This window comes from Anser anser, assembly GCF_964211835.1.
Source record: "Anser anser genome assembly, chromosome: Z".
Lineage (NCBI taxonomy): Eukaryota > Metazoa > Chordata > Aves > Anseriformes > Anatidae > Anser > Anser anser.
The window spans coordinates 72,449,477-72,470,676 of record NC_139723.1 but is presented as its reverse complement, the minus strand read 5'-3'; the positions used below and the strand labels follow the sequence as shown (position 1 = coordinate 72,470,676).

The window sequence follows — 21,200 nt, the reverse complement described above, 5'->3', positions numbered from 1 at the left end:
CTATTACTTACATTTTGTTTGATGTGGTAGGATTTATATACTGAACAGATGTGTTAACTTCATAAGCATTTACCCTTTTAGTGGAGGATGAATATGGTGAAGCAAATCGCACAGATTTGGCACTAGGGAAAAGTGCTGGAGAAGGTCATAAAACATGTTGATTCACGGGAATAACGTAGGCAAACTCATAAGAACATTCAGCCATTGCAGCTATGATTGACATAAAGGCTTTCAAAGGGATGTCAAAGTGTCTGTTTTGACATCCTAAATACTAATGGTGTTTTATGCGGAGGAATACATTTTCACCTGCTGGCAGACCACAAAGTCTGGCTGGCTACAGATGCCCCTGGTGATGACGGCCTAGAAGAGAACTCCAGGCTTGGCGGTGCCCACATTCAGCTGTGGCAGCAGAGGGGAAGTTCTCTGCCAACAACGCTCCCTTGCCTTTTCTCCCAGGGTGCAGTCCAGAGCCAGTGCATGAACCTAGAGATAACAAGGGCACGCAGCAGCTCTGCTGGCTGTGCAGGATGCTGCTCAGCTGCTTCCCTCATGCTCAGTGAAGCGGCATGGCTGCGGCCTCACAGCGCCACAGTGGCGGAGCTGGCACCCGTGCAAGCATGGCTTGGACCTGCTTTCCATGCTGCCTTCATCCACAGCACCGCGCAGTTTTAACAGCACAAGAAATCCTCTGTGCTGCTCCTGCGCTAGGTGTGGCAGTGGGCTTGGTGAGACCCGCACCAGTGGGGACAGAGGTGCAACAGCCCAGGCCCTGGCTTGTTGGACACTGTGGCGGATGGCACCAGGCCACATACACTGTGACACGAAGCCCTCTGGAAAAGGGAGTGCATCTATAGTGCTCTAGCACCCCAGGGTGCTCTGTGGCAGGGGAGAGCGCTGCAGCCCCTCTGCTGGGGTGGCAGTGTGTGGGGCTCATTGTGGGGCTGATGGCACTTGGGGGCCTGGAGACGGACGGCTGCTTTTCACCCCCTCTCATCCCATTTAATTGCGCTTTCCCTTAATGAGGAGCAGCAAAGGGAATTGGGGTTGTTTAATCTGGAGAAGAGGAGGCTCAGGGGAGGCCTTATTGCTCTCTACAACTGCCTGAAAGGAAGGTGTGGGGAGCTGGGGGTTGGCCTCTTCTCACAGGTAACTAGTGATAGGACTAGCCTCAAGCTGCATCAGGTTGGAAACGAGGAGACATTTCTTCTCAGAAAGAGCAGTCAGGATTGGGACGGGTTGCCCAAGGAGGTGGTGGAGTCACCGTCCCTGGGGGTGTTCAAGGAAAGGCTGGACGTGGTGCTGAGGGACATGGTGTAGTGGGTGATAGTGGTGGTAGGGGGGTGGTTGGACCAGGTGATCTTGGAGGTCTCTTCCAACCCCAGTGATCCCACGGTTCTCAGAGTCTCATAGAACCTCACTACCCGGCCGCCCCACAGCCCCTGCAGGCAGCGCGTAATGGCGCCCCCCCCCCCGCACTACATCTCCCAGAGTGCACCGGGCCGCCCGCCCCCCAGCCCCACCCACCCCCGCCCCCCACCCGCGCGCCCTGTTGTGTGAAAGGTGACGCTGCCGTCACTTCCGCCGCGCAGTGCAGGCCGGGAATGCGAGTCGCGATTGGCCGGCGCCCGCCCCGCTTAGCAGCGTGCCGGGCAGCAGGAAGCGGCGGCAGCGGCGCGGGCGCGGCGGGGCGGAGCGCTGCAGGCGGTGAGTACCGGCCCGCGCCGCCTCCCCACCCCGCGGGGCCCGCGCGCCGCCGGGCCGCGACCCGGCCGGGCGTTAAAAGGGGATCGATTTAATGCGCGCTTTGATGACGTAACGACGGCTAACGAGGCGGCGGTGCCCGCAGCCGCCCTGCTCGGCCCCGCGGCGGCCCCGCTCCCCACACCGGGGCCGCCCCGCGCGGCGTCCGCGCCCGCCGGCGGCCGCCCAGGCCTCTCGCGGGGCCGCCGTGCGCGGCGGGCGGCGGGTGCTGGGTAGGCCTTCCGCCTTCTCCCGCTCCTGGGACTCGGCGGGCGCTCATTGGCTCCCCACGGCACGGGACGGGCCATGCCGAGCGCCGGTATTGGCTGGGGTTGCGCTGACTGACAGCGGCGCCCGCCAATGGGAGGGAGGCGGTGGGGGGGGAAGGCGCCGCAATGGCGGCGGTGCCTGAGGGGCTGAGGGGGGTGGCGGGGCCGGGCCGCGCCTTGGGGACCGCCGGGGCCGCTCCTGAGGGAAGGAGAGCGGCGACGGGCACGGGGATTCCCGGTGTTGTGCCCGCCGTCAGTCCACGGAGCCTCCCGCCCCGAGGCGGCGTGGGGGTGTGGTCTGGCGGGCAGAGCTCAGCGTGTGGGGAAAATAGGGGAAAAAGGGGACGGGAGGGGTGCGGGAGTGTGGTGATAAAAGCGGGGGTGCCGCGGGGTGGGTGTGAGGACAGCTGCCTGTCACGGGTACGTGAGGCGTGACCAGGTAACGGTGTTAGCTCGGTAGCCGAGTCCTCCAAGAAAATCCAGAAAACTGTCGTAAAAAATGTGTAGGAAACAGAAACAGCTGAATTTCCATCACCTGTGGGCGGGTGTCTGCCTGTCTCCTTTGACTTTTTCTTTGCCGGAGTATAGGATCATAAAGGTTGGAAGAGACCTCCAAGATCACCCGGTCCAACCACCCCCCTACCACCAATATCACCCACTAAACCATGTCCCTAAGCACCACGTCCAACCTTTCTTTGAACACCCCCAGGGACGGTGCCTCCACCACCTCCCCAGGCAACCCATCCCAATGCCTGACTGCTTTCTGAGAAGAAATGTCTCCTCGTTTCCAACCTGAGCCTCCCCTGGTGCAGCTTGAGGCCATTCCCTCTGGTCCTATCACTAGTTACCTGTGAGAAGAGGCCGACCCCTGGCTCCCCGCACCTTCATTTCAGGCAGTCGTAGAGTACTGCAGTTCCTACCTCTTGCTCCAGAGTATTCATCCCCTCAGTGAACATATACAGGGCTTTGAACACGCTGTTACATTGGGCGGTTTTTTGCAATATATCACTGAGCTTTGTTTTAGTTCAGGACAATAAATTACCAGTCATAAGTAGTATGTTATTCATGTGTTGTTTTTTTTGTTGTTGTTGTTGTTTTGGTTTGGTTTTGTTTGGTTGGTTTTTGTTTTTTTAAGTGTTCTGACAAAGACTCAAGTTTTTAAAACAAATTTTTAGGTTTGGTCAGGGGCGTGTTGATTGTTTTGAGGTTGTTTTGTTTTGTTTTGTAAGATACCCCTGCAAACATGCAAATTACTCCCAAATTGCATTTGGATAAGTGGAAATCATGATATTTGAGGGTCAAAAGTTGGTTTGCCTTAACTTTTAAGGAGTTCAATTTTCAACTGCAAGTCATACATCCTTGAATGATTTCTCAAAAACGGGTAGGAAGAATTCAACAGTCATGTAAATGGCTGTCAGCTTCCCATAAGAGACTTTATATGGAGTACCAGATGACAGAGGAAAGGTGGGAGCTGCTTGTCATCTGTCTTAGGCTCATTATTGCAGAAGAGATGAGATGGAGGCAGCAGCATCCTTTCCTTCCACTTCACTTTCCCCACAGGCTGGTCTTCTCTGTCCCCTTTAAGAGCCTCATGTGTACCTCAGTGTCCGCTTGGAACAGCACTGCTAGCAAGCAGAACTAGACTTCCATAAGCATTTGCTTTTTTCCCTTTTTCCCTTTCATTTCTGTCATCTTTGTGGGACAGTTTCTGAGATGCAAGGAAGAGCGTCCTTTGTGGTGAAAATACAAATGTGACAATTTTCTTTGCTTGATATGTTAGTCATAATAAAATAACGCTTGCTTTCATCATAACTGGGTAATTATTTTCCCCTCTCCTGTTGAACCTCATAATACTGGAATGTGCATTTGTTGGAAGGAAACTTGAACTTACGGAGCCACACGGTGGCGTTAGCATGCCTGGTGGCATCCGTTCAGATGTAGTTGGTACACACAAGGATAGGTTTGCACTCAGGACTTTACAATTCCAGTCAACCAATCCTGCGCTGGGAGTCAGGGAGCACCTCCTATTTAGTTTCTTCCAGCACTCTAAAGATACGTGCTTCTTTGTCACACCAAAAATTTCCACCTCTGTGTTCAGAGATACTAACTGCTCTTCTTTCTTCCTTCTGTCCATACTAAGCGTAACAATATAGTGAAAGATATTTCTCAAATTCCTTTGAAGCTCGTTCAAGTCTAATCACTGTCTTATCTCAGATACCACATGTTTTTCAATGTGAGTTAGACTGTGAAAAGAAACTTTCTGTGCTAACGTTGCTTTGAAATGTCTTTTTTCTGTGGCATTCTCAGTGTGAGAGCCATGTGAACGTGGGAGTTGAAGACGAGGGCTGCAGCACAGACCTGAAGTCGTTTTGCTTAGAGATAATTTGTGATATGCTTTCACTGAAGCGCTTGGACTCTCTCCAGAGGTTCTTTTGCATACGAAGCAGACTAGCATCTGCTGCATCGTCTCCACAGGCACAGTGTTTTGCTTAACCTCTTCAGGTCAGAGAACCTCCTCAACTCCCACTCACAGCTACATTTATTGTATCAGTAAGGGAGGAAGGGCCGTCAGCTTGCAAGCCCACGTGTCTCATTGAAAAGGCTGGCAGCGGATATTTCGCCATGCAGGGGAAGAAGTGTAAGTAGTCTGGGTGAATGAGAAGCTTCTTGTTCTTGGGTGTGGCAACACTTTAAATACAAGGCATCTCCTGTGTACACAGAAGCTGTAAAGCGCTGCCTTATTACATCCTTTCTTAAAGGAAGTAAACGTCTTGTGTTCGCTAGATACCAACTGTGACTTATTTAAATAAGGAATTTTTAAGAACTGTTCTTGCACCAAGTGGATCGTTAGAACCGCAGAAAGTGGCTGTGTAAAGATTCTGGTGTTGTACTGATGAGATGCTGTTAAATAGTTAGCTGTACAGATGTTACATCCCTGCATTATTTGCTTTGAGGGAGGTGGGTCCTTGTTAAATACATAGAATAAAGAGATACACAGTTCAACTGTACTTTGATTAAATATAAATAAGGCCATACTCTACTTCATTAACCCAATTGTTTTCTACCTTTTAGTTAAAATCAGGTAAACCTGTTACCAGTTTGGTGTTTCTGTGGGCTTTGTAGTCCACAAAATGTGCCAGTTAGTTCACATTTGTATACTAACCTGACTGTGCATAGCGTTTACTGGGTGGTGCAGTATTCTTATTCTGCTACACGTCTTTTGCAGACTAGTCCTTCTGCCATGGAAGCCGAAGAAACAATGGAATGTATCCAGGAATTCCCAGAGCACTATAAAGTTATTTTGGATAGACTGAATGAACAACGTGAGCAGGACCAGTTCACAGACATAACTCTGATTGTGGACGGTACGTATAGGCCTGTGGACCGGTTGGTATACAGGGAGTTATGAAAGCTGTGCTGGGAAGCTATTGGGTTGGTCTTGACTCAGCTGTCAAATGGGCCTGTTAACAAATTCTTGGTTCTGTACTGGTCTGTGAGTTGCACACAGACTTTCTTTTAAAGTCTTGGGGTGAACAGCATCTCCAGCAGTGATTAATAATTGTGCTTCTGTTTTTCCAAACAAGTGGCTAAATATTTTCAGATAGTATCCTACTCTGCAACTGCTGTACTAGACTTAATGTCACCCAAAATATTTCCAAAACATTTTTAAAATGCTTTTTTTTGACTTAATGTGATTCTGTTTGCATGCAGAGAACTTGTACAAATATTATTTAAAAAAAAAAAAAGCTTGAAATAAGATTTCCTCCTTGCTTCTCTAGTATCTGCATACTATGTTTAATATATTGTTAAAATAAGGAAGAATAATTCACTTTTCTTTTTCTGTGTGTTCTAGAGTTGTAAATATTAGTCTAAAAGGAAGATGGAGATACAAGTGTTTAGAAAAGAGGGTGTCTGGTAGATACCCAAGATTGCTTCTAACCCAAAACATGTCTTAGAATGGATGAGTATTTTGGGGAAAATAGGCAGTGTCCAGTAGAATGGACTGGACTAAAGGAGAGCTGCCTGACCCTTGAAAGGATAGCCAGAACTCACTTGGAGAAAAGGGATTGTGTAGAGCCAGGATTAGAAAAAAGGAAACAAATGAAGAAGAGATTACTATTATGGAATCACTGTTATTTTGCTGGCACTTCTTGCACAAAACTTTGACTGAATGTTTGCTCCTGCTATAGTATTACCAAGTCCATTTACATTACCAAGTCTTTTTGTTGGGCTCAAAGCTTTTTTGTGCAGCTGTGTAGTTCTAATCTACATTGCTTCTCTTATCTTGATCTCATGGGGCCTTATAAATGTTTATATGCCTGCACCAAGGAGAAGACAACACAGTGATGGGGAGTACAGAGTCTGGAAAAGAGAGAGAACAAATCAGAACTGCTTCTGTTCTGCAGGGGTGTTTAAGCTAGCTGAAAGGGTGATAAAATAGATCAGTACATAGGAGTGCCAAAAAGCACAGAGAATTTGGATGAAGTCTGAGAGCTGAGCCTAAGACATCCATGAAAAAGGTTTGCACAAGGACTTGCCATAAATTAAGTATCTGAAAAGAGAAACACGCGGAAGTGAGCAAGTTCTCTGACTTTGAGTTGCAGACCTTCAGCAAGGGTCACATGAGATGTGGACGGCTAGCTGCAGCAGCATCTCATGTTACAAGGAGACACATTAAGTGACTGTATTCTGCTAGAGTAGGTTTGTAGGCTAGGTGTTACAGCTGTTCTTTTGTGCATCTGCTCTTATTCTGCAGTAAGTAAGGAAGGTGTCATCCATCCTAAACTAAAATTTTTGTCTATTTTCACAGGTCACCATTTCAAAGCTCATAAGGCTGTTCTTGCTGCCTGTAGCCAGTTCTTCTACAAATTCTTCCAAGATTTCACTCAGGAGCCCTTGGTGGAGATTGAAGGTAATCTGGTTCATGCAGATAAAAAAACTTTCAGAGCTGTGTGCTGGAACTGGAAATGCATGTGGTGTCCTTGGTGCAGGCTGAATCGTACAATCGTTAAGGTTGGAAAAGACCTCCAAGATCACCTGGTCCAACCATCATCCTCCTACCGATATCACTCACTAAACCATGTCCCTAAGCACCACATCCAACCTTTCCTTGAGCGCTCCCAGGGACGGTGACTCCACCACCTCCCTGGGCAACCCGTTCCAATGCCTGACTGCTCTTTCTGAGAATGTCTCCTAATTTCCAACCTGAACCTCCCCTGGTGCAACTTCAGGCCATTCCCTCTTATCCTAAAAGACATAGGTACCTAGTGATATCAATTACTTTTTTAGGTCTCAGTTCTTGAGTTGTTCTGAGGCAGCTGTTGGCACCAGAAAAAGCTTCCCTCGAAATAAAATTGAAAAGAAAAAGATCAGTCTTATATTAAATGTTTTGGAAGTAACCCAATGAGGTTCTGAGTTGATTGGTTTTCTTTACCAATACATGCCTAATGGAGGTTGCAGTCACTGTATTTTTTTTTAGGACTAGCAGTCTATCGTGTAACCTTTTCCTTGGTAACAGCCATTCTGGTCAGACGAAAAGGCTCCCAGTGAAGGCCAGTGGCAGGTGTCTTAGCTGGGATGCAAGAACAGGATAGGCATGGAACAATACTTGCCTGGTAGGCCAGGAGCGATTTCTTGGAACAATCGTCTGCTGGTCAGAGGTCTTTTGAGAAAGATATATGCTCTAAATATGATTTAAATATGTACTTTTTATTGTACTTTAAATACTAAATAAATAAACTGTACTTTAAATATTGTACTTTAAATATGTACATTTTACTGTTCCACACAAACAGCTTTTTGCCCATCTTATCTTTCTTCTACTTTTACCTTTGTTATGGCATGATTCTATAGTTGTTCCAAATTTCCATGTTTCTATAGCAGACTTGTTATTCCGACGTGAGCTTTTCAAGGGTGTTGTCTTCATGAAACTGGCAGCTAAAGTATTGTGAGCAAAATGGTGAGCAGGCAAGTGTGCAAGATTCATCAGATAAAGGTACTGAGGCATTGTTAACTTGCTTTTCTTGCTTCCGAACAGGTGTAAGTAACATGGCATTTCGTCACCTAATAGAGTTCACCTATACAGCAAAACTAATGGTGCAAGGTGAGGAAGAAGCAAACGATGTTTGGAAAGCAGCTGAGTATCTACAGATGCTAGAAGCTATCAAAGCACTTGAAATCAGGTAAACACATAAGCCTCTTTTTCTTCTCAACACTGAAATGTAGTCTTAAGAATCATTTTACTAGAGCTGTCTGCTGGTATTTTGCAGTGCTGTTCTTATCCTGGAACTTCAGAAACTTGTTTGGGGCCATATACTTTTCAATTACACGATAGGGGTCAGAATAACAAAGGCTAAAAAAGGAATGTCTCATTCTTTCGGCTGGAGCTCAATGGCAAGTGACATGGCTGGTAAACATCACAGCCATTTTAGGGCTGTGTCTCTGTGGAACTAATATGAGGTCTCTGGGTTATCTGACCCCACCTGATTGAGAGCCGTGTGTACAGTGCTTCAGGTAATTAGATCGCATTAACAAATTTGTGTTGGTATTTTGATTTCACGCAGCTTTCTGCTGTTTCCGAGAGAATAGGTAGTGATCTTAAAGCTCCCTGGTGCAAAACTAACCTATCAAAACTCTTGAGTAAATATAGTTGGTGTAATCAGTTTTATGCTGGATAAATACTTAATTGAATATTGCTGTAGCACATCTTATCCAGTCTGGTATCTGTACTTAGTTGCAAAACTACAACCTGAGAAAAGCAGGTGACATTCCCACCCTGCTGTTTTTTTCCCTGTCATTCCCTTTCACAAAGTGCTGTCATGTTATCATTCCTTCTGGATGGTCCACTGTTTCAGCATGAAGTAGGGGGAGGGGTCTTATGGTTATCATGGCTTTCTCTTCTAAACTGACTGAAAGGTCTTTGCATCAAGGATAGGGTTCCTCTTTATCTTTCCATAAACAGCATTGGCGAAGGGGAATGGCATCAGCCCAGAGTTCCCCTAGAAGCCAGTTAGCATTTTCTTTAAAAAAAAAAAAAAAAAAGGCGAACAAAAAACTCCATGGTACACTAGAAACTTGGTTTTCAATATCAACAAAAGAACTTACCCTGTGCTTATTCTGGGGATTGGCAGCAGAGCAAAAAGTGTGCAATTTTTTAATAGAAGAGATATGAGATTGCATTTCTGGTCCCGCTCTCCAACCCCGCCAACACTTGTTTTGACATTATTGAGATTAAACATAATACCATCAAGATAACTTCCATTCAGGAAAAAAAGCAGACCTTTGTGTCTGCCTGAGAAATTGAAAAGAAACTTGAAATTGAAAAAGTATGTTCTAAATGGTACCAGTTTCAGTCAGTGTATACCAGTGGAGCCGTTGAACCAGGATTTGGATCAGCCCATCAAAATAAACTGCCCAGCATGCAAGTATTTCCCAGTGTTGCATAATGTTGTGCAGTTTGTTGGCTATCCATCACCAGTAAACTCTATAATTCTTATGTTACAAGGGAAGAAAATGTTTAACACATGTAAGCTAGTCTATTCTTAGTTATTTCCATTGTTAATAGATTGAAAGACTGTTTTTATTATTAGTGATTTTTTGTTTGTTGCTTTTTTTTCTTGACAAAAAACAAACAAGCTTGAGTACCACTATCAGTCTCTTCTCAGCAGTAGGAGTGGGAGGAATTATAATACAGTGCCACAGTTTGAGCTTTAATTTAAGCTTTCAGGTTAAGCTTCAGAAACTTCAGCTAAAGTAGAAATAAATGGTAATCGAGCAAGCCCCATGTATAATGCATCAAAGAGATGGACATCACATAACCTAGACTAGAAAGAAAACAACCAGCTGTTATTCATTAAAGTGCTGTAAGTGTGTATTCACATTCAGACTTTCACACCAGGTGCTCAAGGATGGTAGTCTCCTCTTTGCTGGGGATGTTATTCTTTTGGTACGTGATCCTGGAGCTCTTTACAGTAATGTGCAGAGGAACCTTCTAAATTTAAGAAATCTAGGGTAGATGAAACTGTAAGTTTAGATATTCTGTCTTCCTGTATCTGAATATTGTAAGATGTAATTTGATAAGCTCTATCCTGCGTTAGATCATTAGCTGCATATTTCTGACATGACATGCAGATACTGAAGGAAACCTCACCTCACCTATTACTAGCAAACCCAGAAGCAGTACGGACTGGATTACATGAAAGGATTCATCACGTTGCAAAGGAAGGTGAAAGCATTAGATTACTCCTGTCAGTCTAGTTTGAGGGGAAGATATCTGCCCATTTCCAAAACCAAAAATCAAGAGTAAAACCTCCAGCATGTGAGCACTGTGGGTAATCTTGAGTGTCTGGCTTGAAGGCACTGGCTCGCTCAGCTCTGCCTGTGGTTGGCATGGGATGCTATCCCTGATGTCTCCGAGGAAGGGGGTTGTGTGTGTATGGTGCAGGGATAAGAGGAACCGAGCTGGGGGAGGGGGGATTGTGTAAGACCAGAAAATTAAATTAGAGTACTCTTTCCACATCTAAGTGAGTTTTTTTTTTTTTAACCTGTGTGCTTTCCTAAGTACTAGAAGTTATGATAATCATTGTGTAAGGTCACACTGACAGTGCTTTCTAGGAGCCTAAGTGTTACAGGCAATCACCAGAGCTTAAGAGGTGCGTAGCATAGGAAGGACTTGAATCTTATTTCTGAGTAGGCAGGCAGAAGAACTCTGCCCTTTGTGAAAGTTCTCAAGTGCCGAATTTCACAGGTTGTTCAGATAAACCTGTGCCATTAGGCTAACTGGTCTTTTTATTGATGCATTATGTATTGTTCAAAGCAGAGCTTTTTAAAACATTTTAGTAGCCTGATGTAAAAGGCTCCGTATCTCCAAACTTGCTGTTTTACAGGACTAATGAGTATAGATGAAGGACAAATTATCGTCTAAAATGCACACGGATTATGTGCATTCAGCTTCATTGAGAAACACCTAGAATATGTTAAATGCAGAAGCTCAGTATCGGGCAGGAGTTGTTATGTAATTGCTTGTGGATCTTAACCATGTTTATGCAAATGCTTTACAGGAACAAAGAAAATTCATCACCCTTAGAATCAAATCAAACCCAAGGTAAAAATAAACCAAAAAAGAGGAAGATAGCTGAAACTTCTAACGTTATCACAGAAACGCTGCCATCTGCAGAATCAGATCCAGTTGAAATCGAGGTTGAGATTGCTGAAGGGACAATTGAAGTGGAAGATGATAGCATCGAGACACTTGAAGAAGTAGCTTCTGCAGAGCAATCCATAAAGTACATACAGACAACGGGTACATCAGATGAATCTGCTTTGGCTCTTTTGGCAGATATCACCAGCAAGTATCGTCAGGGAGAGCGAAAATGCCAGATCGAAGAAGAAGGTGACAGTGCAACTGATCCCTCGTGCAAACAGGTAGAAGGTATTGAAATTGTGGAACTTCAGCTGTCACACGTGAACAATTTATTCCACTGTGAGAAATGTAACCGTTCGTTTAAATTGTTTTACCATTTTAAGGAACACATGAAAACACACTCTACTGAGAGTTACAAGTGTGACATATGCAATAAAAGGTACCTACGAGAGAGTGCTTTGAAACAGCACCTCACCTGTTACCACCTCGATGAAGGTGGCGCCAGCAAGAAGCAAAGACCTGGCAAAAAAATACATATATGCCAGTACTGTGATAAACAATTTGACCACTTTGGACATTTTAAAGAGCACCTCCGGAAGCACACAGGTAAGAGCACTGCTGTAGTTACGTACTTGTGGCTTTGGCCACTTTGGGTTTTTGCATGTTTGTGGAAAGCAGAGATAATGTTGAAGAGAACACACAAGTGCTAGAAATAATTAGCTTCTAGTTACAACTAAAATCAAAGAATCATAGAATTGTGTTGATGATTCTATACTGATGTTTTTTTTCCCATTGATATAAACTGTGAGGAATTGAGTTGTTTGTTTTTTTTGAAGTGGTTAAAAATATGCTCCTAGAACTGGAAAACCTTCATGAAGTTTCTCTTGAGTGTATTAAACGTTGTTCTAAGGCATTGTTCTTTGTAAGGCGTTGTTCTTTGTAAGGCATGCTTACTTCTTCAAATGTACCAAACTGAGTACCTATTTTTATTTTCACAATTCTCCTAGTTAAATTTTTCTGTTGAAATAAGATCTGAACAGTGAGCTTGTCAGTGTGAAATACCCTCTTATGACAATACCATCCTTCATCTTGATGTCTATGATTCAATTTTATTTGCATGTTAAGTAACACAGCAAAACATTTCTACTGGCTACAGTAGACTTCCATTACTTTAAAATCTGACTTCTTGACATCTGGATAGCATCTTTTGAGTACAAAATTGCTTGTGCCTCCTTCAGTCTTCCTTATAATACGAGAAGTCTGTACAGATACTAAGCATTATGTGGATGAATTTATATTTAAATTATATATAAATAATAATTAATTATAAGTAATAGTTATAAATACTTTGTATGTATTACAATATATATGTAAAGACCATATAAAATATGGTCTGATATCCAGGTGTTTTTGTTTAATATGTCAGTCATGAGGCATCAGTAAGACTTAATGTAGAGGAGCAGTCCCTATCTTTTTATCTTGTTAAAGCCTTTTAATTGGAACCTCTTTGTATCTGTGTTATGGGACAGGTGCGTATTGATGCATGAATGACACTGTATCCAGTCTACTCCAAATAGTCCCTTAAGAGTTGCATTTGTAAAAAGTCCTTAGCAAATCCGTATTCCCTATAGAGAGTGTTTCTGTGGCGTGACTAAGACAGCTACCAGCTATGTAAGGAAAGTCTTTTCAGAGAGAAGTTTTTGGTAGATTAGCAGAGTAAACAAAATATCTTCACGTGATAGTTGCTGTTGTGACAGAATTTGGGACACAAAGTAACAGCATATCACAGGAGATCCAGAGTACTGTATCAATATATATTGATGCAAGTAGAACTCATGGAATTTAATTACTTTTGGTTTCACATTTTGAAAGTCTTAACTTAAAATCAAACCTGATACTACCATATAACTGTGCTTTCCTAAGGTCAGTGGAAAAACACCCAGTGAGCCAAACACTTTCTAAATTCTTAATTCTAAACAACGTTGGTTGAATACGAAAATAAAATTAAGTGTCCAGGGAGAAAATGTGCTACAAACTATCTCATCCTGCTGCTGTTTAATTACAACACCAGCAATAACATTAAAGTAGCAAGTCCAAAAGAAATGCGTGTCATGTATCTCTGAAAATATTAAGTCATCTCCAGAATTTATAAAAAGGGAGAGTTTTTGGTGTGATGTAATGATTCTTTTTTTTTTCTTGCATGAAAATGAATGAGATTTCAATTGCCAGTTGGAAGTAACTCACAAGACAAATTCTGCAAGACTGTAATTAATGTATATCCACTGAATTTAATAACTAGTCTTGCACAGGAAGAGCCATTTCCTCATACAGAAGTCAATCTTAAAAGGAAGCTACTGCTCTCAATATTCTCGTCTTGTGTTTTTTTTTTTCAAAGTTTTTATCCCCTACCAGAAAGAGATACTTAACAGCTTTGATTTCTCATGATTTCCCTGGGAATTTTGACTGCTAAATATTTCTCAAAGTTAGGCTTTTTTATGGAGGCTGCATGTGCTCACATGAGTGAAGATGGAAATTAAGGAGTGTTGTGCTCCTAGCAGCCATGATGTCTGACATGTCTGGAAATCCTGTAATTGACATAATTTGTATACAGATTATACAGACTTGTTAGGAAAAAAATTAATCAAGGTCTTTGCCATTCTGTGGTAAATTTAAAATACGCTTTACAGGAAGCTCACTTTAAACTGCAAATAACATCTTCCATAGAAGTTAACAAATGGACTCTGTTTGCATACCTTGAATAAATAATTATAGAGTTCTTTTGATAAATACCTGGTTTGGGTGTACTTGTGGATGGGGGGGAACTACTGTTTCTCTCTAAACACGTTTTAAATAATGACGTGGTAGCTTTATGTTCAGGGATGAATTTCTTACATATATATGTATTATGTGTATGTATATATGTATTTCTTATATGCAGAGATGGTATTTTGTATGTATTAGGCAAATAGAAATCACAGTGTTAGTTGTTAGAAATTCCTTTGGGTTAAAAATGTTTATTTTGGGCCTTTGGGTTAAAAACACTTATTTTGGGCCACCTCCTTCCCGACAGTTCCTGTCCTGAGTTACTTACGATTGGCAAGGGAAATTTCATTCTTTCTCATACACTGAAAAAAGACTATCATCAGATCATTCATAAAATGCCAGTCAGATGGGGCTCAGCTCACAGCTGGATGGCAGCAGGCTGTCGTGTCTCACAGAGGAGCTCTGCTCCTGCGCGCATTGCCAGCGTGTCTCTGGGGGTAGCTGGGCTGGCAGGATGATGGATGTGCTTTGATGCCTGTGCTTTCTTTCCATCGCCCCCAAGCTGTGCCCGCTGGGTCACTGTGCTGATTTGTGCAGTGCACGGAGTCACACTTCTTTCAGCTCTTGGATATTGCCACCACTGTCACTGAATTGTCACTGTCAGATGCTTTTGTCACTATGTGTGGGAGATTACTGAAGAATTTGAGTAAGAGAAGAATAAATCTGTCCCTGACTGGGAGGTGGCTGGCACCAAGTAACTATTTAAATGTGGCCATATTGCAGGTCCGGTGAAGTTATGTGCTGTGAGGTTTGTGCTCTTTTATCTTCTTAGCTATACAACAGTCTCCAAAAAACATAGCCTTTGGTAATCATTAAGGGGAATATTCACAAGTTTAATTTTTTTCTGTAGACTTTGAGTGTGTAAGCAAGAATTATAGGCTACTTGTGGATTTCTGTTGAAAACCTAGTTAGGCACTTCTGAATATCTTTATTTCTGAAAATGTGGGTTTATTGGCTTTCCATCCCAGTCAGTAACTACTGTCTTCCTGAAAATGTAGGCTTTAAATCTTAGTCCAGATAGAATAAACTCTTGCATTATTCACTGAAATGTCTCAGCCTCTGTTGGAGGTCATTAAGCAGTTTGTTTCCATAGTTAGGTCGTTGCCAGTATCTTCACAGATTAATTATCAGACAGTCAGAAGAAACATGCTGTTCCGAGGTTTTTCTGTACTTTCATTTCCTTGAATTTCATTGTGTTTATGCATGATGAAATTAGTAAACAGACACCAGTTTTTCTTTTGTTCTGCTTGATGTCAGTAATAGCAATATACTACTTTGGATGAAAAAGAGAAAACAGAGCCTGTTTTCATCCTCCCTTGCTTGCTGTCCTTAGCTGGCTTCCCAGTGGAAAACGCTCCTCTTTTTGGTACCAGGTTTGAAATGAAGTGACTGAATAGAAAGGAATTCATATCTTGCTTGTGACCATCTATGCCATGTCCCTCTTTGCTTTCTCTTCACTCTCTTTCATTTTTGGTTTGGTTTCTGCTTTTTGTTAAATGCTGATACATTGTTACTTCATAGTTATTCTGTGCCAGCTTTTTTTCTGGAGCTCAGTTTTAGCTCTTCAGCATAAGCTGTTACTGTTCCTGAATATATAACTTTGTATTTTTTTTAATACTTTCTTTATTGTGTGACTTTGTATAATTTCTAATATTGAGTCTTTAAATATTATCAGGTGAAAAGACAGAAATAGCTGCTATTTCATTAAGATATTTTGACAGGCTAGTGATCTAACGTCCATAAAAACCTAAATATACTTTAATTAGCACCAGCAGTTATGTCAGATTCTCTTTCTAAATGAGAATTATAATTCCACATTAAGACTTTGCCCTTTTATTTATATAAATGAAGTTTACACAGGGTGTCTTTCTCTTCTTCTATAGAATAATCCAGTTGGCCAAGCCTTTACAGCATGTCTATCAGTGAGAGGGGAAGAAGAGAGAGCTGACAGAAAACTGTTTGATTTTATGCCGTTATAAATCCCTGTCTGTCTTAATAGGTGAAAAACCGTTTGAATGTCCAAACTGCCACGAACGTTTTGCTAGGAATAGCACGCTCAAATGTCACTTGACGGCCTGTCAGTCTGGAGCTGGAGCTAAAAAGGGAAGAAAGAAGCTGTATGAATGTCAGGTGGGTAATGAAAGTCACAGAGTCTGAGGCTAGGTGCCTCCTTCCTATGCTGAGGGAGCGTGGGAGTACTAAGTGGGAAAGGCAGCAAGAGTGGGCTTACGTCTCCAAGAACCACTTTAACTAAAACAAATACAAGGATCACGTTCAACCACAGCATGCAGATAAATTTTTATATTTAAGTAGTTCCATTTAAAATGCGGAATTACTGGTATGGATTTTCATAATACTTTGTTAATCTTTCTGCTTCCTTTTCAAGGTTCTTGATGCACTGACCTAGGCCTTTCCTGCTTGTGAATATGCTTCACTAAAGTCCAAAATACGAAGTACTATTTTATTTCCTATTTTATTATTCTTCTGTTTGATACCCAGTATGTTGACTTTATCTGTAAAGTCATTCTATATTATGATGACAATCTGTAATATCTTTTTAAGCAAATATAAATGCTATAAATAGATAATGTAGGGTACTTTTTCACTATATATAACTGGGATTCAAAAAGGTTTTCAGAAGAATTTTACTTGACTCTTAAAAGTCAGCTTTTAAAGGCTAGAAACATGAGAACTGAGGTTGGCTGTAGCAGTTTATTTGCTGTTTTGCTGCTCCAGTCTCAATTAATAATACATTTCTTCCCCCCACCACACCCACTACCCTTAAGACTCTCACCCTATTTAATTTACAGAAATACTGTGGGTTTAAGTTAATTTGGGTTGTATAGTGAAGAAAACTGCTGGATGTGGGCTTTATTTCTTCCAAAAGAGATGGATCTCATTCACAGAAAGCAGCGAATGCCGCAGGAAATGAATGGATGAATTCTGTATGTTGCTAGTCATGTCACTGAATTGGAAGTTTGACTGTGGCCGTTGTATTATTTAGCTTTTATCCTAGTCTGAAATTAACTCTTGCGAATGTACTTATAACTTAAAGATAAGACAGCTTTGATCATGAGAACTACTGGGTAACACAAAGTCGTAACTAGTAGCCTCAACCTGAATATACTGTTTTGTGACCCTTTGGTTTAATTTCACTGTGTTGTAGCTTTCTGTTTATTAATTGATACCATGTCCTCTCACAGATGTTGTGAATATGGATTAGTAGCTGAATGTGGATTCAGCCCACAGCAATTACAGTAATTCCTGGATAAGTTTTTCTTGAATTCTTCCCTGTTTAGAATTAAGTTTGAATAGTGTTCAGTACATTAAATCTTGGCTTCCTGAAGAAAGGAAAAAATAAAAAATAAAAATTTGCATTTGCTTGATGACCATTTTTGTTACTCTTCAGTGTATGTCTAGAGGACTAAATTAGGCTATCAATAATTATGTGCCTGGACATTACTAATAGTTATTATCTTTATATATCACGAAGTAATTTTAAGTGGTTATTTACAAGGCTAGTATTTTGAATGTGTGCTGTCCAACTTTATTTCATTTTAAAGCATGAGCCTGTGGAGAAGAAAGCCTGGCAATAGCAACACAAACCTGTTTTTAACAGACTTCAACAGCAAAATGAAGTTTATTCAGATCCATTTTACAGACCTGTTCCTTGAGTTAATCCCTGTCAAATAACCCATTAGCCTTCTGTGCTGTCACCAAAAATTAAGAGATGGAACATCTTCTTTCTAAAATATTTGCCATCAGTGAAGGAGTGTTGAAACATGTTCTTAGTTTCTTTTTGCCAATGAGAACCCTTGCATGGCCAAAGACTCCTGACCCTGTTTCTTTAGTCCAAGTGTGACTCTACCCTACTTTTCTCTCTCAGGCACCTTATTAATTTCTACAGTGTCTTTGTGTATTGTCCTCAGGCTACATACCTCAGTACCAGCTGAAGGGAAGAAAGTGTGTTCAAGTATTCTATGAAAATAGTGCGTCTGCAGTCTTCGCAGTACTTTTAGCTGGACAAGTCTAACGGATGGAGCTTTAAGAGATTTTCATATACTTTTATTTATTTTGAAAAGGCAAAATGGGGGAGTTTAGTCTAGCCAGTTAAACTTCACAATTCTGTGAAGAAAATAAAGGTGATGGGGAAAAGTTGGCTAGTAGTACTGCATCTAGAACTTCAGTAACAGGACAGTTTGTATTACACTTTCATCATGCTGTACTATTACACAAATTGCTTTCCACCCAAAATTCTAGCAACACTTACTGGTGCCTGCTTCTGTATGTGAATTTCACATAAGTTTGAAATAAGAAATCTTTCAAATGTTGTACTGACTCATAAATTCAGTAGGTATCCTGTATATGCACAACTCAAAATGTCACACTTCCTTAAATAATAATAGGTGCTCTGTTCATCTGAAACTGACTTCTCAGCTTTTACCTCTAACATATGTGTGTGTTTTAAATCTATGTAGCAAGAAGCTAACACTGCGTGAAGCCATGAACTGAAATAGGCACTATGCTTTGTCATATTTCTGTTGGCACTGTTTAACGTGCTCTGTCTTTTGTTTCAGGTTTGTAACAGCGTGTTTAACAGCTGGGATCAATTTAAAGATCACTTGGTGATACACACTGGTGACAAACCCAACCACTGTACCTTATGTGATTTGTGGTTTATGCAAGGCAGTGAGCTGAGAAGGCATCTCAAAGACATGCACAATATTTCAGAACGACTGGTGACAGAAGAGGTTCTTCCAGTGGAAGCTGTGGAAGCTGAACCAGTAACATCAATGACTATAATAGAACAAGTGGAACAAGTCCATGTCCTACCAGTAATTCAGGTACAAGTGGATCCTGCACAGGTAACTGTGGAACAGATGCACCAGGATCTCATACAGGACAATCAAGTGAAAGGCGCACAGTTGGATGAACTACAAGAACAGGTGCAAATTAGTTACTTGGAGGTTGAGCACATTCAGACTGACCATGGTGCTGAAGTTCATGTGGAGCAGTTGCATGTTGAGCATGTAAATCAAATACAGATGGAAGAAGTACAGGCAGAACTTATAGATGGAACAGACCTTGAACAAGTAGAATACGAAAGTGTTGATCAAGGAGAAGCAGAAGAAAAAGAACCTAGTCACGTAGCCGATGCAGATAAGGAGGATCATGAACAAGCTGAAGACTTAAAAGCTCAACAATTAGTGGACACGCAGACTGAAAAGGTGGATGACTAGGACAATTAACTGCGTGCAGGTTTAGGAGTGAAATACCAAATTATTTTTGTTAACTTTTACATTGTTTTTTGAACTGTAAATGGTCATCTTTCCAATATGCTGTCCTTAGCAAGCTGGACAAGTGGACCAAAGTTAGCTTTCTTCATATACAACTACACTTCTGTCACATGTGAAAAATAACTGTCATTCATGTAATACCACGGAACAGAAACTACCACCGAAATGGACAGCTTTGTGATGATTTTAATAATGAGTAGCTTGTCTCACTGTTATACCATCCCTGGGTGTATGTAAGAGTAACTTCACCTCTTTTCCTCTTGCAGTAGAAGCAAACGCTTGTTATAGATTTGCAGGGTGTCTGTGGCAGAAGAGTTAGTACAATCTGGTGGGTTCTAGTATAAATGACCAATCAGATACCTGTGAATTTTCTGGGCAAACTGCCATCCAAATGCAGTACTGTATCTAACAGCAGTCCCTGCGTTTCTTTAATGTGAGAAGCTTTATATCAAGCTGAAACTTCTGAACTTTCAGTCTGGGGGAAAGCCGTCTTTGCTGGAGGTCTGAGAGCACAAAAATTCTGTGCCTTTTCAACAGTGACTGGGTAAATTTCCACAAAGCTTCTAGAGTGTTCAAGAACCTAGTTCAGTAAAAAGGCAATGTAGGTAATGTTATAGTGCTTTATATTTTTGCTTAAAATTGTCAGCTACTGATTTTTTTTTTGCATTAAATTTAGAATGGGGGGGGTGTTGAGGGAGAAAACAGATTCCACTTAGGGGCAATAAGACGCTCTAAAAGGAACATCTTAAAACAGGAAAAGCTCGATAGAATCTGTGGTAAACATGAGCTGGAAGAAAGCTACCAGCAGATTCTTCTTTTATAAATCTTCATTTTTGAAAATGAATTTGTTTAAACAAGTATAGAGAAGACTTGTCTATATGGTATCAGGTTCCTGGTTATGGGGATTTTTTTTAAATGGAATTCTGACACTTGACACAAAGATGTTGTGCTAAAAATAAAAGTAAAAGCCATAGGTATGAGTGCTAAGCTGTGGATTGAAAAGTAGGAGTGTAAACATTTAAATCAATATTAGACAATAAAATAATACCAACCATGAAATGTTGCATTATTTGCTTCATCCAATAAACAAGAAACAATTTAGTGACTGGCGATTACAGTGCCAGATCCCAGTGATAAGAATCAATCCCATTTTAATAAGATTAATAGCTCATTACTGTGAAGTTAAGTTTGTTTAGAAAATATTGGTCTGGCTCTGTGTTCAGCCATACTAAGGACTTCTAATTCCCAATTATTGCCTTGTTCCATACTTCTGAAAAACTCTTTTTAAAGCCTTAACTGAATGGAGGAATTATTGCAAGGAAGTTCCCTAATGCGCTTAGTAATCCCATAGATCTTAGTTAAAACTAAGTTTTTCTATTGTCGTCTCCAAAGTCGGAATTATTTCCTCAAACTTGTGCTTTTCAGTCTCATTCAAAATGATTCTTGTGTTTCATCTTACTTTTTGAGAAACTGTTGCAAAACAAACACAAATCTCAATTAAAGGGTCTCAATTAAAATTTCAAACAATTTGATTAACATAACTTGCATTCTTTTTTAATGATGTTTTGTTTCCTGAGTTGCAAGTAGTATGTGATGAGATTCTGTGCTAAGGGAAGAATGTGACACAGTGCTAATCATGCAAGTGGAAATTGACTATTGTATTTATACTTGGGTTTTTGATAACATGCGGGGGACAGGTCTGCTTGCTTTGCTGCATATCTGTTTGTTTTAGGTATCTGTAAGGTTGTGCATATGGACACAAGATCTGTATCTGTGGAATTAAAGGAACAGTCTGTCTGCGTGTCTTAATGAAACTAAAGAAATTAGGTGGTATTGGTCATAGGTCTGTAGCTTAGCAAGCACTGTTGGGTTTTGTTTTGTTTTGTTTGATCTCCCATTTTCAACAATGGCTTGTGAGTTAGCAGAGCA

General features: G+C 41.5%; 1 protein-coding gene across 5 annotated transcripts; it reads left to right on the top strand.

Annotated features, from left to right (window-relative positions):
- The first annotated feature begins 1,570 nt into the window (after positions 1-1,570).
- On the top strand, positions 1,571-21,055 carry ZNF131 (zinc finger protein 131). 5 transcript variants are annotated; one of them, XM_083818394.1, is made up of 8 exons: positions 1,571-1,704; positions 5,236-5,374; positions 6,820-6,921; positions 8,047-8,191; positions 11,069-11,432; positions 11,535-11,757; positions 15,974-16,104; positions 18,552-21,055. In XM_083818394.1, the coding sequence occupies exons 2-8, from the start codon at positions 5,251-5,253 to the stop codon at positions 19,212-19,214; spliced, it is 1,752 nt and encodes a 583-aa protein (XP_083674520.1). In that variant the 5' UTR covers positions 1,571-1,704; positions 5,236-5,250; the 3' UTR covers positions 19,215-21,055. The 5 variants fall into 5 exon arrangements, with proteins under 5 accessions (XP_083674520.1, XP_083674518.1, XP_083674519.1 ...); XM_083818393.1 differs by adding an exon at positions 4,317-4,647 and having other exon boundaries at positions 1,587-1,704; positions 11,069-11,757; XM_083818395.1 differs by lacking the exon at positions 1,571-1,704 and adding an exon at positions 4,644-4,647.
- Positions 21,056-21,200: the final 145 nt, after the last annotated feature.

Excerpts from the sequence above, each read along its gene's own strand:
- ZNF131 (XM_083818392.1), top strand. The coding sequence starts at position 5,251 with ATGGAAGCCGAAGAAACAATGGAATGTATCCAGGAATTCCCAGAGCAC. Across the intron at positions 5,375-6,819 it reads CATAACTCTGATTGTGGACG|GTCACCATTTCAAAGCTCAT; the intron begins GTACGTATAGGC and ends CTATTTTCACAG. Across the intron at positions 11,758-15,973 it reads GCACCTCCGGAAGCACACAG|GTGAAAAACCGTTTGAATGT; the intron begins GTAAGAGCACTG and ends CTGTCTTAATAG.